Raw genomic sequence first — 15,457 nt, 5'->3', positions numbered from 1 at the left:
GAGGACGGAGAACCAGAACTTTACTGGAGGATTTAGGATGGGAGGTGTGATGAGGGAATGAAAATGGGATGTCAGCCAGAGCGGACAATATAGATATAGACAGTAAATAATATCATGGTTTGGACGGAGGCAAGCATGGTGGTTTGAATAAAAAAAAACATAACAAAAAAATAGGATGTATTTGGTGATCGTTGTATCAGATAGCTATTATTTATGTTTTACTATTTTTGTTAATTAACTATGATTGTCATTCTTTATTATTAATTTAAATTAATTTAGATTTATTTAATTTAAAGGGTTGATAAAGGAATCTAAATGGTGATTATTTAAAATATAATAAACAAACTATATAATATTATAAAAAAAAAGAATCCAGCTTTTAAATTTAAATAAAATTTAAATATTAATCTGACTGCAAACCATATAGAATTTGACAATAATAATTCAAATAAAAACTAAAATTAGGAGCAAATTTGGCTTTGTTAGTAATTAAACGAAAAGCAGCTGCAATCAGAATTTATTAAACCCCTTTGAATTTTTTTTCTTTTTTAAATATTTCCCAAATGAAGAGCAAAGAAATTTTCACATTATTATTATTATTATTATTACTAAAGAAAAATATTATCAGACATACTATTTCATTTTCCAGCTAGAATAATAGCCGTTTTAAATTTTTTAAACACCATTTTAAGGTTAAAGATATTAGCCCCTTTAAGCTATATATATTTTTGATAGTCTATCGAACAAAAAATATATCTTGAAAAATATCTAGTAAAATATTATTTACAATAATATTATTATTATTTGTAACAATAAATATACAAAGGCTACCTTTGGTTATGAGATAAAAATCAAAAAAACAAAAATTAATTTATTAAACTAAAATATTTAGAAATCATCAAATATTAATCTGAAACCAAACCACGTAAGAGTTTTTTGCTAAGTAATCAAAATAAAAAATACATTAATAAAATTTGTTTTATCTGATGTTAATATCTGGAAGCAACCCCAAAACAGGGGAAAAAAAAAAAAAAAGTATGAAACCACTGACAGATAACAGCAAAATACAATTTCTGATCCGCCTGTTCAAACAAAACTCTGCTGTAGGAGAGATCCAGAGGTTGCTGAACGGAAGAGGAGCTTCATTAAATATTAAAAATGATAAATATATATTGGCGTCGACTTCTTGAGCTTCTAAATGCCAGAGCATAAATAACCAATGAAGCCGGAGAGCAGAAGCCTCTGAATACCAATGCGTTCTCTTAGACGTTCCTCGATGGACACGAAATGGGTAAAAAGAGGGCAACGCACGAACACACACACATGCATGGACGCGCACACACATACAGGGTCGGTGCAAGGCATGAACAGAAACAGATGCTCCAAAAACACCCTTGAAAAGAACAAAACGTTGAGCAAAGGAGAGCAAGACTGGGAAAGTGAAAGTAAGTAAGACATGTCGGAATTACAGCAAAATGCTCGGCTATGACGCATTTCATTTTCGTTAGGATAAATAGCCATTTTTATGGTTGTAAGGAAATATTTAATTTGTTTAGACATGACTTAAATGTAGTCATTTCATTTAAAAAGCACTGGATTCTTCATAGCTTTATGGTGGTTGGCATGAAAACAAAGCACTGATTAGAAATGAATGTGTACATTTTTAGTTACGGTAATTCCGACATAATCAGTAGACTGAAAATGAAATCGGCTTTATTTAAAAACTAAAGATGTCTAGGGATGCATGGTATATTCGTTTATTTGGTATGGATGTAAAGTGGATGTTTATTTTTGGTTGTCAATTTTAACTACTTAAACCATTTATTTCAATTAAACCATGTTTGCGGTCAAAATTAAATAACAAATGATAAAAACCACGAGGGACAAACTATTTTATTTAGATTCGCTTTTTTTGTTTTTGGAATACATTTTGCAAATAATTAATGAAGGATAGTGTGTGTTCAGATTTTAAAAAAAAAGAACGCAAGAGGAGGGGCTTAAACATAAGACCTTGACAATGTCACTGGAATCAGAACATTGTTTCCGAGGCACGATTTTATTTAGATTTGATATATTTTGGATTAAGTTTTGCAAACGATTAAGGAAGCAAAGTCTAGATTTCGATTTGAAACACAAGGCCTTGATGATGTCACTGGAAACCAAACATCGTTTCTGAATCACAAACAAATTTATTTAGATAAACTTTATCAATACATTTTGCAAACGATTAAAGGAAAGTTTACATTTAAATTTGAAATTAGATTTTAAAAAATACAAGGGGAGGGGCTTAAACATAAGGCCTTGATGATGTCACCAGAAACGGAACATCGTTTTAGAAGCACAAACTATTTGTTCAGATTTGATTTTCTTTGGAATACATTTCGCAAACGATTAAGGAAGGAAAGTCTACATTTAGATAAAAAAAAAACACACACACAAGGGGAGGGGCTTAAACATTAGGCCTTGATGATGTCACCAAACGAAACATCATTTCAGAAGCTCAAACTATTTTATTTCGATTTTATAATTTTTGAAACACATTTAGCAAATGATTTAGGAAGGAAAGGCTACATTTAGATTTTAAATAAAACTTAAAAATAAGCCCTTGATGATGTTATTGGAAACAGAACAGCTTTTCATAAGTGCAAACGTTTATATTTTGATCATAATTTTGGTTTTGAAATTACTTTATCTACTTTTCACCAATAATGAACGAGCTAAACAGCCAATATGCACATCCATATGCAAAAACATCTATATATCGTGCATCCCTACATTAGTCTATGGCCCTGACTAGACATCTAGCTGGAGGAGGGATAGTTATTTACTGGTTTTGGACAGTTTGCCCGTGCTCTTGCTGCTGGCTGTACTATCTCCTCGGATCAGCAGACTGATGCCACTGAAGCTGTTGGCTTTGGTCATGGCGGGCTTCAGGTTTCTGTGAGAGCTGTCTGAATCTGTGCTGCTCCAGGGCCGAGGGTCCGAATACTTCTGCTCGTTCTCTGAGCTGCTCTGACGACTGTTTCCAGAGCGCCCGTCTCTCAATCTGCAAGCACAACACACGCCGTGAAGAACAAACATGGCTTATGTTCACTCAAAAACAAAACAACTTATTACATCTGTGTCTCGGAAATGATGCATTATTAAGATAATAAATAAGATGCACATTAAAAAAAAAAACTACCTGAATATTTGCCGTCTTTGCTGAGTGTTGATGAAGGTCATGTCTTCTTGGATTCTAGAGAAAAATATTATATTATTATTGTTTCATATTATTATATTATTATCATTTTATATGTGTTTGTCAATAGTTGAAAAAACTAATGAAAAAACTATATATCTATATCTATCTATCTGTAGCTATATATATATATATATATATATATATATATATATATATATATATATATATATATATATATATATATATATAGCTACATATCTATCTATCTATCTATCTTATATCTTAAAAAATTATTCGTTGTGATGTTCTGCCACATTTTTACCTTTTGTCAAACGAGAAATGGTCTTGTACCTGTAAAAAAAAACAACAACATATACATACATAAACATCAGAAAAAGGGATATATATATACATTAACAAACACATTTATTTTTTTATTCCCTCTCTATATAAAAGAACATAAATATTCTGATGAACCAATCCAAAAAATTTCTAGCTTCAGTATATACACAAACACACAAAATGGATTTTTTTCAAAGATTAAATTTTTTAAACGGATTCAAAAAGCTATAAAATTCTAAGATCTTTTACATTTTTTTGATATATATATATATATATATATATATATATATATATATATATAATAAATAAATATATATATATATACACACACATATATACACATGTACATATACGCGCACACACACACACACACACACACACACACACACTTTAAGTCAGTATTATTAGCCCCGTTTATTTTTTTTTTCTGTTTCGTTCTATTTTTTTCTATTTCTGTTTAACGGGGACAGGATTTTTTTTTCCAACACATTTCTAAACATAATAGTTTTTATAACTCATCTCTAATAACTGATTTATTTTACTTTGCCATGATGACAGTAAATAATATTTGACTAGATATTTTTCAAGACACTTCTATACAGCTTAAAGTGACATTTAAAGGCTTAACTAGGTTAATTAGGTTAACTAGGCAGGTTAGGGTAATTAGGCAAGTTTTTATATAATGATGGTTTGTTTTGTAGACTATCGAAAAAAAATATACAGCTTAAAGGGGCTAATAATTTTGACCTTAAAATGTTTATAAAAAAAAAAAAAAAAAAAAATTCAAAAACTGCTTTTATTCTAGCCGAAGTAAAACAAATAAGACTTTCTCCAGCAGAAAACATATTATCAGACATACTGTGAAAATTTCCTTGCTCTGTTAAACATCATTTTGGAAATATAAAAAAAAAAAGAAAAAAAAATTAAAAGGGGGGCTTTTAGTTCTGATTTCAACTGTACATACACGCGCACACAAAATGGATTTTGATATAGAGACGTACGTCTTGTGCGAAGATCCTGTCTCTGGCACGCTGATACTCTTCCTCTCGCTCCTCTATTGATTTACTCCGTCTGTCATCCTTAAGACGCATACGCATCTAAAACACACACGCACAAAATCATCTTTCATCATCTTCACTGCTGTATTGCACATCTTATTTGCAGGTTGATTAAATATTTCAGGGAATTTCAAAGCAATGCGGTTTTCGCTTAGTTGACATTAGCATATCCGCCATACCCTGCCATCATCCTGGTCCAGACTGGAGTTGTCTCTCTTTAAGATGTACCGCTTTTGAAAATCATCCGTTTTATCGTCTTTAATGTGTTCGGAAAACTTCTGATCTGGTCTGCAGGAAAGAAGAGGACGGTGGAATTCATTAAAACCACTTATAATCATAACCGCTTATGCTATTGAGTTTTGAATCCATGCGTACATTCTAGTATTGCTGGTTTTGTTGATGATCACGGATTTGCCGGTTTGATCAACGTTGTGGTCCAGACCAAAATACGCCGCCACCCTGTGAAGCAGCATCCTGTGGTATGATGTCATCGGGGGGAACTTTCTCTTCTGACTTCTGAGACACAAAAAAATATGACAAAATTATTATAAAAAAGTTAATAATACACAAAATGGATAACTTGCTAAACATGTATAAACATTCTTATAAATACAAAATTTATTACTATTATTATATAATATAAAGAAATTGCTATATATATATATATATATATATATATATATATATATATATATATATATATATATATATATATATATATAAACTGCAGAATGTTGCTAATTACAAATATACTTAAATAGCCAATATATTATAAATCAAATGTAATATACTATAAATCAATACACTATAATTCGCATCACACACAATGCATGTCAGGTGTAGACGGATCTCTCTAAACATATTGGGAGAATAAATGAAGCTCATTATTTTATAAATTTCAAACATAGACAAAACTGAATGTCTTTTTTTGTGAATCAATCAAAACACATGTAAATAAGTCAAAGATAAGATAAATATGAAGCTAAATAAAATTTTATGTAATAATAAAAGTCCAAATTCAATATATGTATTTATGTATATCTTTATGGTTGTTATTTGGTTAATAAAACAATCTCTATCTATCTATCTATCTATCTATCTATCTATCTATCTATCTATCTGTCTATCTGTCTGTCTGTCTGTCTGTCTGTCTGTCCACACACAAACAGTGCATCCGGAAAGTATTCATAGCGCTTCACTTTTTCCCCATTTTTTTTATGTTACAGCCTTATTCCAAAATGGATTTAATTCATTTATTTCCTCAAAAATAAAAAAATAAAAATAAAATTAATTATTCAAAATAAAAAAACTGAAAAAAATAAATAAATAAAAATCACATGTACATAAGTATTTACAGCCTTTACTGTGAAGCTCTAAATTGAGCTTAGATACATTATGTTTCCACTGATTCTTGAGATGTTTCAGCAGATTAATTAGAGTTCACCTGTGGTAAATTCAGTTGATTGGCCATGATTTGAAAAGGCATACACCTGTCTATATAAGGTCCCAGGGTTGACAGTGCATGTCAAAGCACAAACCAATCATGAAGACAAAGGAATTGTCTGTAGACCTGTGAGACAAGATTATCTCGAGGCACAAGGCTGGGGAAGGTTACAGAAAAATTTCTGCTGCTCTGAAAGCTCCAATGAGCACAGTGGCCTCAATCATGCGTAAGTGGAAGATGTTTGGAACTACCAGGACTCTTCCAAGAGCTGGCCGGCCATCTAAGATGAGTTATCGGGGGAGAAGGGTCTTAGTCAAGGAGGTGATTAATAACCCGATGGTCACTCTGTCTGAGCTCCAGCGTTCCTCTGTGGAGAGAGGATAACCTTACAGAAGGACAACTATCTGTGCAGCAATCCAAAAATCAGGCCTGTATGGTAGAGTGGCCAAACGGAACCCACTCCCCACCTGGAATTTGCCTAAAGGCATCTGAAGGACTCTCAGACTATCAGAAACTAAATTCTCTGGTCTGATGAGACTAAAATTGAACTCTTTGGAGTGAATGCCAGGTGTTACTTTTGGAGAAAATCAGGCACCGCTCATCACCAGGCTAATACCATCCCTACAGTGAAGCATGGTGGTGGCAGCATCATGCTGTGGGGATGTTTTTCAGCAGCAGGAACTGGAAGACTACTCAGGATAGAGGGAAAGATGAATGCAGCAATGTACAGAGACATCCTGAATGAAAACCTGCTTCAGAGTTCTCTTGACCTCAGACTGGGGCGACGGTTCATTTTCCAGCATGACAATGACCTGCACCGCCAAAATATTAATGGAGTGGCTTTACAACAACTTGATGAATGTCCTTGAGTGGCCCAGCCAGAGCCCAGACCTAAATCCTATTGAACATCTCTGGAGAGATCTGAAAATGGCTGTACACTGTCGCTTCCCATCCAACCAGATTAGAGCTTGAGAGATACTGCAAAGAGGAATGGGCCAAAATTGTCAAAGACAGGTGTGCCAAGCTTGTGGCATCATATTCAAAAAGACTTGAGGCTGTAATTGCTGCCAAAGGTGAATCAACCAAGTATTGAGCTAAGGCTGTGAATACTGATGTACATGTGATTTTTCAGGTTTTTTATTTTTAATAAATTTGCAACAATTTCAAAAACAATTTTTTCACATTGTCATTATGGGGTATTGTCTGTAGAATTTTGAGGAAATAAATTAATTTAATCCTTTTTGGAATAAGGCTGTAACATAAAACGATTAACTTTTTCATTATATATTATCGTTAAGTACATTATCTTTTTCATTGGCTAAATTTATATCTTACAACTTATCAAAGTGATAATCTGGCTGCATAAACAACCCTGTGTTACATCACACATTCAATTGAAATATTGTATGATGTGCAGACAGACAGTTAGACAGACTCAGAGCAACAGAAAAAGAAACAGGGTGCGAGATATAAAATGTGAAAAAGAAATCAAGTGATTTCCGGAGTGTTTTGGGGCTTACTCAATGTTGCTAATGAAGTCCAGAATATCTTGCTCGAGTTTCAGCAGCATCATTCTGTCCCTGTAAGAGCAGCGTTCATTAGCATTAGCAGCTCATCAGCCTGATGAGAAGATGATTAACACCGAAACCAACAACACTTCCAGCAGACGGAGAAAAAGACAGTTTTCACATACTTTTATCTACTTGTACCTATTAAAAAATGTCTAGTTTTTGTCCCACTTCTAGTACAAAAATGAAAATAAAAAAAAACACTTAAAGCAAGAAGCATTTTTAGATGGAGTATTTGTTGTTTGTCGTGTTGTTTTTAGAAATAATATCAGTCAGTGTGTGTAAAAAGGCTTCTAGATTTAAGAATTTGGTTATGTTCCATTACTTATTCTATCTATTATATGTTTTACTTATATCTTTTTTGTTCTCGCTTTTTTGATACTATTTATCAGTTAGGGCCAATAAACAATATCACGATAAAGTGTATGTCATTAACAATGATAAGCTCTGCATATTTTACTCTATATTGATCTAAGAGCCAATCACTCAGCAGAAATGTGCAACAATAGGAATCTAAAAGTGTGTTGATATTAGAGATGTATTGAATTTTCAGCCACCGAAAATGTATTGGCCGAAAATATGTTATACTATTTAATGGACCCTGTAATTTTTGTGGCAACAGTCATTGTTGGGATACTCTTTTATACCTGGAAGCATAAACACCTAAATCGAAATGTATATCGTTATTGTTCAATATGGAAAATAATTATCGAGATTGCATTTTTGACATATCGCCCAGCCCTATGATCAGTGTTGGGGAAAGTTACTTTAGAAAGTAATGCATTACAACATGAAGCTACTCTCCCACAAATTAACGTATTGTGTTTAAAATAACGAGAATACTTCTATCTCAGAAATGTAAGGCTCTGCCGTCTTCATTTGGACATGAATATATATGTATATATATATATATATATATGTATATATATATATATATATATATATATATATATATATATATATATATATATATATGTATATATGTATATATATATATATATGTATATATGTATATATATATGTATATATGTATATGTATATATGTATATATGTATATATATATATATATATATATATATATATATGTATATATGTATATATATATATATATATATATATATATATATATATATATATATATATATATATATATATATATATATATAAAACTGCAGAATGTTGCTAATTACAAATATACTTAAATAGCCAATATATTATAAATCAAATGTAATATACTATAAATTAATACATTATAATCAGCATCACACACAAGAAAAGTATTTTCATAATGCATGTCAGGTGTAGACGGATCTCTCTCATAACATATTGGGGGAATAAATGAAGCTCTTATTGCTTTGATGCTTGAGAAAAGTCCTCTGGGAAATAATGAAACACATATGGCCATTCTAGAGGGACTTCAGAAGACAATGTCCATATGGGAATGCACTGAATTAGTGTGTGTGTGAGAGTGTTAATGGGGCGGTGGGGGTTTTCACACACCGGGGGTTGTTCTTGAGCGTGTTGACCAGAAACTCATGGAGGTCTATTCCTGTGGAGTCTGTGTATTCCTGACTGGGATCTGAGAGAGAGACGGAGAGAGATTCATCACACACATTCTGTCGCATCCATCTGGCCTGAGAGAAAAAACACCTCCAGTGCCAGAAAACCACACACACACAAATGGATATGTGCACACACATGGACAAACACAGACAACATACATATATACACAGAAACACACACACAACTGCACATAGAGATTAACACAAACACAGGCAAACAAACACACACCTACAAATACAGAGAGACACACACGCACACACGTAGACAAGCACACACACAGACAAATACACAAACACACAACTTCGCAAACACACAGACAGACAATTACACAAAACCTACACATACAAAAAAACAAACAAACACACACACACACACAATTACACAATTCATACATACGCACACCCAAAGACACACTCAAATACACAAACACACTCAGACTCGCACACATACACAATTACAAAAACACACAGACAAGCACACAAAACAAATACACACGCATACACACAATTACAAAAACAAACATACAACCGGACAATTACACAAAACATACATAAACACACACAAACTGACAGACACACACAAAACACACGCCAATACACACACACACAAACATACAAATACATAAACACATACAAACATACACACACATTATTACACAAACACACACACACAAGCGCACATAAACATACATAGACAAATATAAAAACACACACACAAACAACTACACATTACTTAAACAGACAACGCACAAACTGACGAACATGCACATGCACACAAAACAAACCAATACACACACACACACACACACACACACACACACAAGCACGCTTATACACACAAAAACACAAAGACAATTACAAAAACACAAACACAAACAACTACACATTACTTAAACAGACATCGCACAAACTGACGAGTACGCACATGCACACAAAAACACACAAGCATGCTTATACACACAAAAACACACACATACTCATACGTATACACACACACACACACGCACAAATACACAAACATTCACACTTATTACACAAACACTATCGCACACAAACACACAAACAATTACAAAAACACACACAAACAACAACACATTACTTACACAAAACACACACAAACTGACAAAAAAACACAAAGGTGCGCACATACAAAACACACCAATACATAAACATACACACACAAATTCACACACACAAACAAACACATACAAACATAATTACACAAACACACAAGAACACACACAGACAAGCAAACACAAACAAACAAATATAAAACGCATATTTACAATTACAAAAACCCACACACACACACACACACACACACACACACAATTAAACAAAACTTTCACAGAGACAAGAACGCACACACAAAGTGCACACATACACACAAACTAAAACAAACATATACACGCACACACACAGAAACGCGCGCAAATACACAAACGCACTTACTCAAGGACAAACAGATGATTAAAAAACACACACACACACACACAGGCGCAGATGCATACAAACAGACAAACCCACATGCACATAGACAGACAATTACAAAAACAAACACATGTAAACATGTGCCCACACAACATACACACACACACAACAGGCAAATACACAAACACACATCTAAACATACACACACACAGACAGACACAGATAAAGTGAAAGTGAAATTAACACAAAAACAGACACACACACACACACCTCTAGAGAGAGTCTTCTTGGACAGCCGCTCTGTTTTCTCGGGTTTGTCGCAGCTCTTCTGGCTGTCCTCATTTTGATGGACGTCTCTTCTTTGTGGAAAGCCTGACTGAGCTCGATGTGAAGCTTTTCCTGCTCAAACACACAGGTTTACAAAGACCTTCAGTCATTTTACCAACCACACAGACACACACACCTTCATTCCCCCAGTTCCACAAGCTAGAAATACAGCGTTTTTCTGATGATTAGAAGCAAAACAGCAGCTTTTGTGTCATTATGAAGTGAGCAGAGTCATTTAAAGCTAATTATGATCTGTTTCCCCGAGCTGCGGCTAATCAGAAGAGTTTGATTAAAATGCTTGGCGAGGAGAATTAGCAGAAGACTTTCTAATCATCTCCCAGTAATAAAGACTCCTGCAAAACTATCACCATAGAGGAGGAGGAGGAGGAAAAGCTGAAAACACCAGCCAAAAGTAGCAGAGAAAAAAAACTAAAACGAAGTGATCAGATGTGCCGGAGCTATTGGCAGAAATAAACAGCAAAGGAAACTAATTAGCGGTTTACTTGTAGATTTTATGGCGAGAATATTACTAGAGAAAAAAAAAAAAAAACCAAGACGACGAAGCTAAAGTCTAATTTTGTAAAATAAACATTTTATGCTCATTAGTAATAGGCCAGTACTGTAGACAATAATAAAAAGCAAAATTGAATAAAAAGAAATTTTAAAGAAAAATTAAAGAAACATTGACATTTAGACATAATATACAAATATAATAGTAATAACAATAATAGTAACTTTAGCTTAAAATTTTTGATAGTGGTATTTATTATTGTTTAATATTGTAAAATGAATTTAAATGTACAATAAAATTAATATATGTCAGTCAGATCAAATTACATAATATGATGATAATAATAATAATAATAATAATAATAGTTTGATTTAAATAATTGACAGTGATATTTATTCACTGATATTTTTTAATATTGTAAATATTGTACAATAAAATGAATAACTGTCAGTCAGATCTAATTACACAATAATAATGATGAAAATAATAATACTACGACTACTACGATGACGATAACGACGAAGACTACTATGACGACTACTACTACTGCGATGACAACAGCTACTTCTACGACGATGACTACTACAACGACGACTACTACTACTACAGCGATGACTATTACTAATATGATGACTACAATGACAACTACTACGACGACTATGATGATGACTACTACTACTACTACTACAATGACTAAAATGACAACTACTACGACGACCACCATACGACTATGACGATGACTACTACGACGACTACTACTACTACTACTACTACTAATACAGTGTCGATGACTACTGCTACGATGATGACTACTATTAATATGATAATGACTACTACTACGACAGCGACTACTACTTTAATGATGTGATTACTGCTACGACGTCGACTACTACAGTGACGATGACGACAACTACTACGACGATGACTACTACTATAATGACGACTACTGCTCTGACGACGACTACTACTACTACGACAATGACTACTACAACTACGACTATTACTAATACTACGACAACGACGACAACTACTACTAAATATTTGTTTTTGTTTTAATTCGTGACAGCGGTATTCATACATGAATATATTTTAAATCATAAATTAATAAATATATAATAAAAATGAATAAATGTCAAAGTCCAAATTAATTACATAAAAATAATGATAATACATCATAGTTTGATTTAAATTAGTGACTCATATTTTAAAATCATAATGTATAAATGCTTGTCACATGTAATTACATATTAATATTTATTAATAATAATAATTAATAATAAATAAACTGTCAAAGTATTACATTTGTAATAGACTGATAGTGCCTTCCCTAAGTACTAAAATAAATAAATTAAATACAACAAAAACAAACAAACAATAAAATAACTAAATTAATTTTCACAATAAAACAAAAAATAAAAAATAAAAAATTACTTTTTTTTTTTACCAAAAATAGTGATATAATTACTGATAGATTGACCAGTGACTGCCATTAAATGAACGATTTACACTGAATATGTCCCCCATCCATTATGCTTACTATTGATTTCTCTAATGTTCTTGCAAACTGCTCGGGTCACTGACAGCACAAGTACCATGTTCATTATAGTAAATATATTCCTCTCAGGTGCAGAGCTTTGGGGTTTTACTGGGTATTTGGCCGTTTCCACCGCAAACGAATTTATATTTCATGAATGGGATTTAGCAACTCCCCCGAGGAGGAACGCGGCGGGATTGTGGAGGTTATGAGATCATTCTGCCCTTCTGTGAGCCTTTGGACTCGATCCCACCATGATCCTTCACTCTGATGCTAAAACTCGGCTTTATTTCAAAACCCGGAGCGAGAGAAAGAGCCAGCCAAATGAACAGCAGAGGCTTTAAAGGGAGACTTCGCCCAATAATTATCTTCCTGTCATCATTTACTCAGCCTTTATTTCAAGTTTAGCCATCATTTTGACCGACTTTCTGAGGTGGAGTGCAAAAAGAGATGATTAGCTGAATGTTCATGCTGCACTTGTAGAAACAATTAAATTTTTTTTTTATTATGATTCACATGTACTACATTTCTGAGCATTTTAAATGCCGTTTAAAGCTTATTTTCTACAGTAGAACACAAAATGAGATGTTTAGAAAAATTTTCACGCAGCTCCTTTCAATATGATGAAAGTGAATGGGAACCAGGACTTTAAAAAGTACAAAACTTGCAACAAAACATTGTAAAAACTGAGAAAAAACAAAAATGTTGTACGTCTTTGGAAGACTTTGGATATCACATAGGTAATTTGTACAAAATTTCAAGCAATTTATTTCAAAGTCCAAGTAAATTCGTAGCAATTTTCTTTGCATAGAAAAACACAAGGACAGAAATTTACACAATTTAAGTCTTTTTGTGATTCGAAACTTTTTGAATTACTTTCTTCCACAAAGCAGAAAAGGAGACACTTAGCTCAACGTTCATGCTGCTCTCTCATATAATAAACATGACTGGCAGCAAAAAAGACAAAAAACATCAATAAATAGTAATAAAAAAATTACTGTAAGACTTAATATTTTCATTCATGATTTATTTTACTTTCTTGCAAAAGGAGATTTTTAATTGAATGCTCATGCAGCACTTTTCCAGTTTAATAAAAGTGAAAAGAATGCTAAGTGCAATTATAAGCTTACAGTATTCTGTCGATCACAAAAGGATATGTTTGGCTGAATGTTCATGCTGCTTTTTTCTAAATAATGAAAGTAAATAGGAACCAGGGCTTTAAATAAAAAAAAATAAAAATAAATAAATAAATAATAGCAGAAGCTATTATATAAAATTAAAGGCTTAGAATTTAATTCACGTTTCATATGCATTACCATTAATTAAGCCTATATTCTCCAGAGAAGCTCAAAAGAGACAATTAGTCGAATGTTTAGGCTGCATTCATTTCATATAATGACAATAAATGGGAACCAAGGCTGTGAAGCTCCAAAATATGACAAAGAAACAACTAAAGATTTACTGAAAAAGCTATCATATTGATTGGAATACTTAAATTTCATTCATGATTCATATGAATTCACATGTCCACCTATTTTAAGGATAATGTAAAGTGCATTTTCATCTGTAAAGCACAAAAGAAGATGTTTAGTTGGATGTTTATGCTGCACTCATTTCATATGATGAAAGTAAATGGAAACCAATGCTGTCAAGCTCCAAAAAAATTACTAAATAAATCATCGTAAAATTATTCAAAAAAGCGGAAAATTCATTCACGATTCATTTTAATTTATATGAATGAATGTACAACATGGCCACCTATTTTAAGCATCATTTTAAGTGCATTTTTGTGTGTAAAGCACAAAACAAGATGTTTTATTCCATGTTTATGCTGCACTCATTTCATATATTGACAGTAAATGGGAACAAAGGCTGTCAAGCTCCAAAATATGACAAAATAAATCATAAAATTATTGAAAAAGCTGAAATTTCATCTATGATTCATATAAATGAATGTACTGCATGTCTACCTATTTTAAGCATAATTTTAAGTGCATTTTCATCTGTAAATTACAAAAGACAATGTTTAGTTGAATGTTCATGCTGCTCTTTTCCATAAAATGGAAGTAAATGGGAGCCAGGAGCATCAAGGTGCAAAAAACACAAAAAAAATTGAAATCTATCACAATTGCTCAAATGTACAAAAGAATCGCATGTACACAAGGTAAATGTGTCAGTTTTGAAAAGATAAAAGAATTTTTTTTTTCATATTCATCATAATTTGTTAGCCACCATTTTCCATTCTCTGGATTTTCTCTTCACTTTTTTCTCCAAAGAAAAAAGAATGGCCTGAATTAACTGTCGGGCACCCTGAATGAGGACAAAAATGTCACGCTACACGAGGGACGGCGCGCGTGAAGACGAATGGACAGATCGTGAATGAGAAGGCGGTGAAAGAGACGAGGTACAGAGAGATGAGAAAGGTCTATGAATAGAGACCCTCTTTCCTCGGGGAGGAAGTCTCGTTCACTCGTTCAAGGACGTAAACTTGATTAA

The 15,457-nt window shown here is 32.7% G+C and overlaps 1 protein-coding gene across 1 annotated transcript in view; it reads right to left on the bottom strand.

Moving 5' to 3' along the window:
* The window catches only part of LOC130215557 (R3H domain-containing protein 1), a 66,230-nt gene that overhangs the window by 22,747 nt on the left and 28,026 nt on the right, over positions 1 to 15,457 (bottom strand). Inside the window, 10 exon segments of the mRNA XM_056447390.1 lie at positions 2,829 to 3,046; positions 3,185 to 3,238; positions 3,507 to 3,535; positions 4,528 to 4,623; positions 4,764 to 4,872; positions 4,960 to 5,100; positions 7,549 to 7,608; positions 9,097 to 9,175; positions 10,860 to 10,941; positions 10,944 to 10,988. Of these exon segments, the coding sequence (XP_056303365.1) occupies positions 2,829 to 3,046; positions 3,185 to 3,238; positions 3,507 to 3,535; positions 4,528 to 4,623; positions 4,764 to 4,872; positions 4,960 to 5,100; positions 7,549 to 7,608; positions 9,097 to 9,175; positions 10,860 to 10,941; positions 10,944 to 10,988 (913 nt within the window).

This window comes from Danio aesculapii, chromosome 22 (genome assembly GCF_903798145.1).
Source record: "Danio aesculapii chromosome 22, fDanAes4.1, whole genome shotgun sequence".
In the NCBI taxonomy this organism is placed as follows: Eukaryota; Metazoa; Chordata; class Actinopteri; order Cypriniformes; family Danionidae; genus Danio; species Danio aesculapii.
Note: the sequence above shows the minus strand (reverse complement) of the source record. Positions and strands in the feature narration are given on the sequence as shown.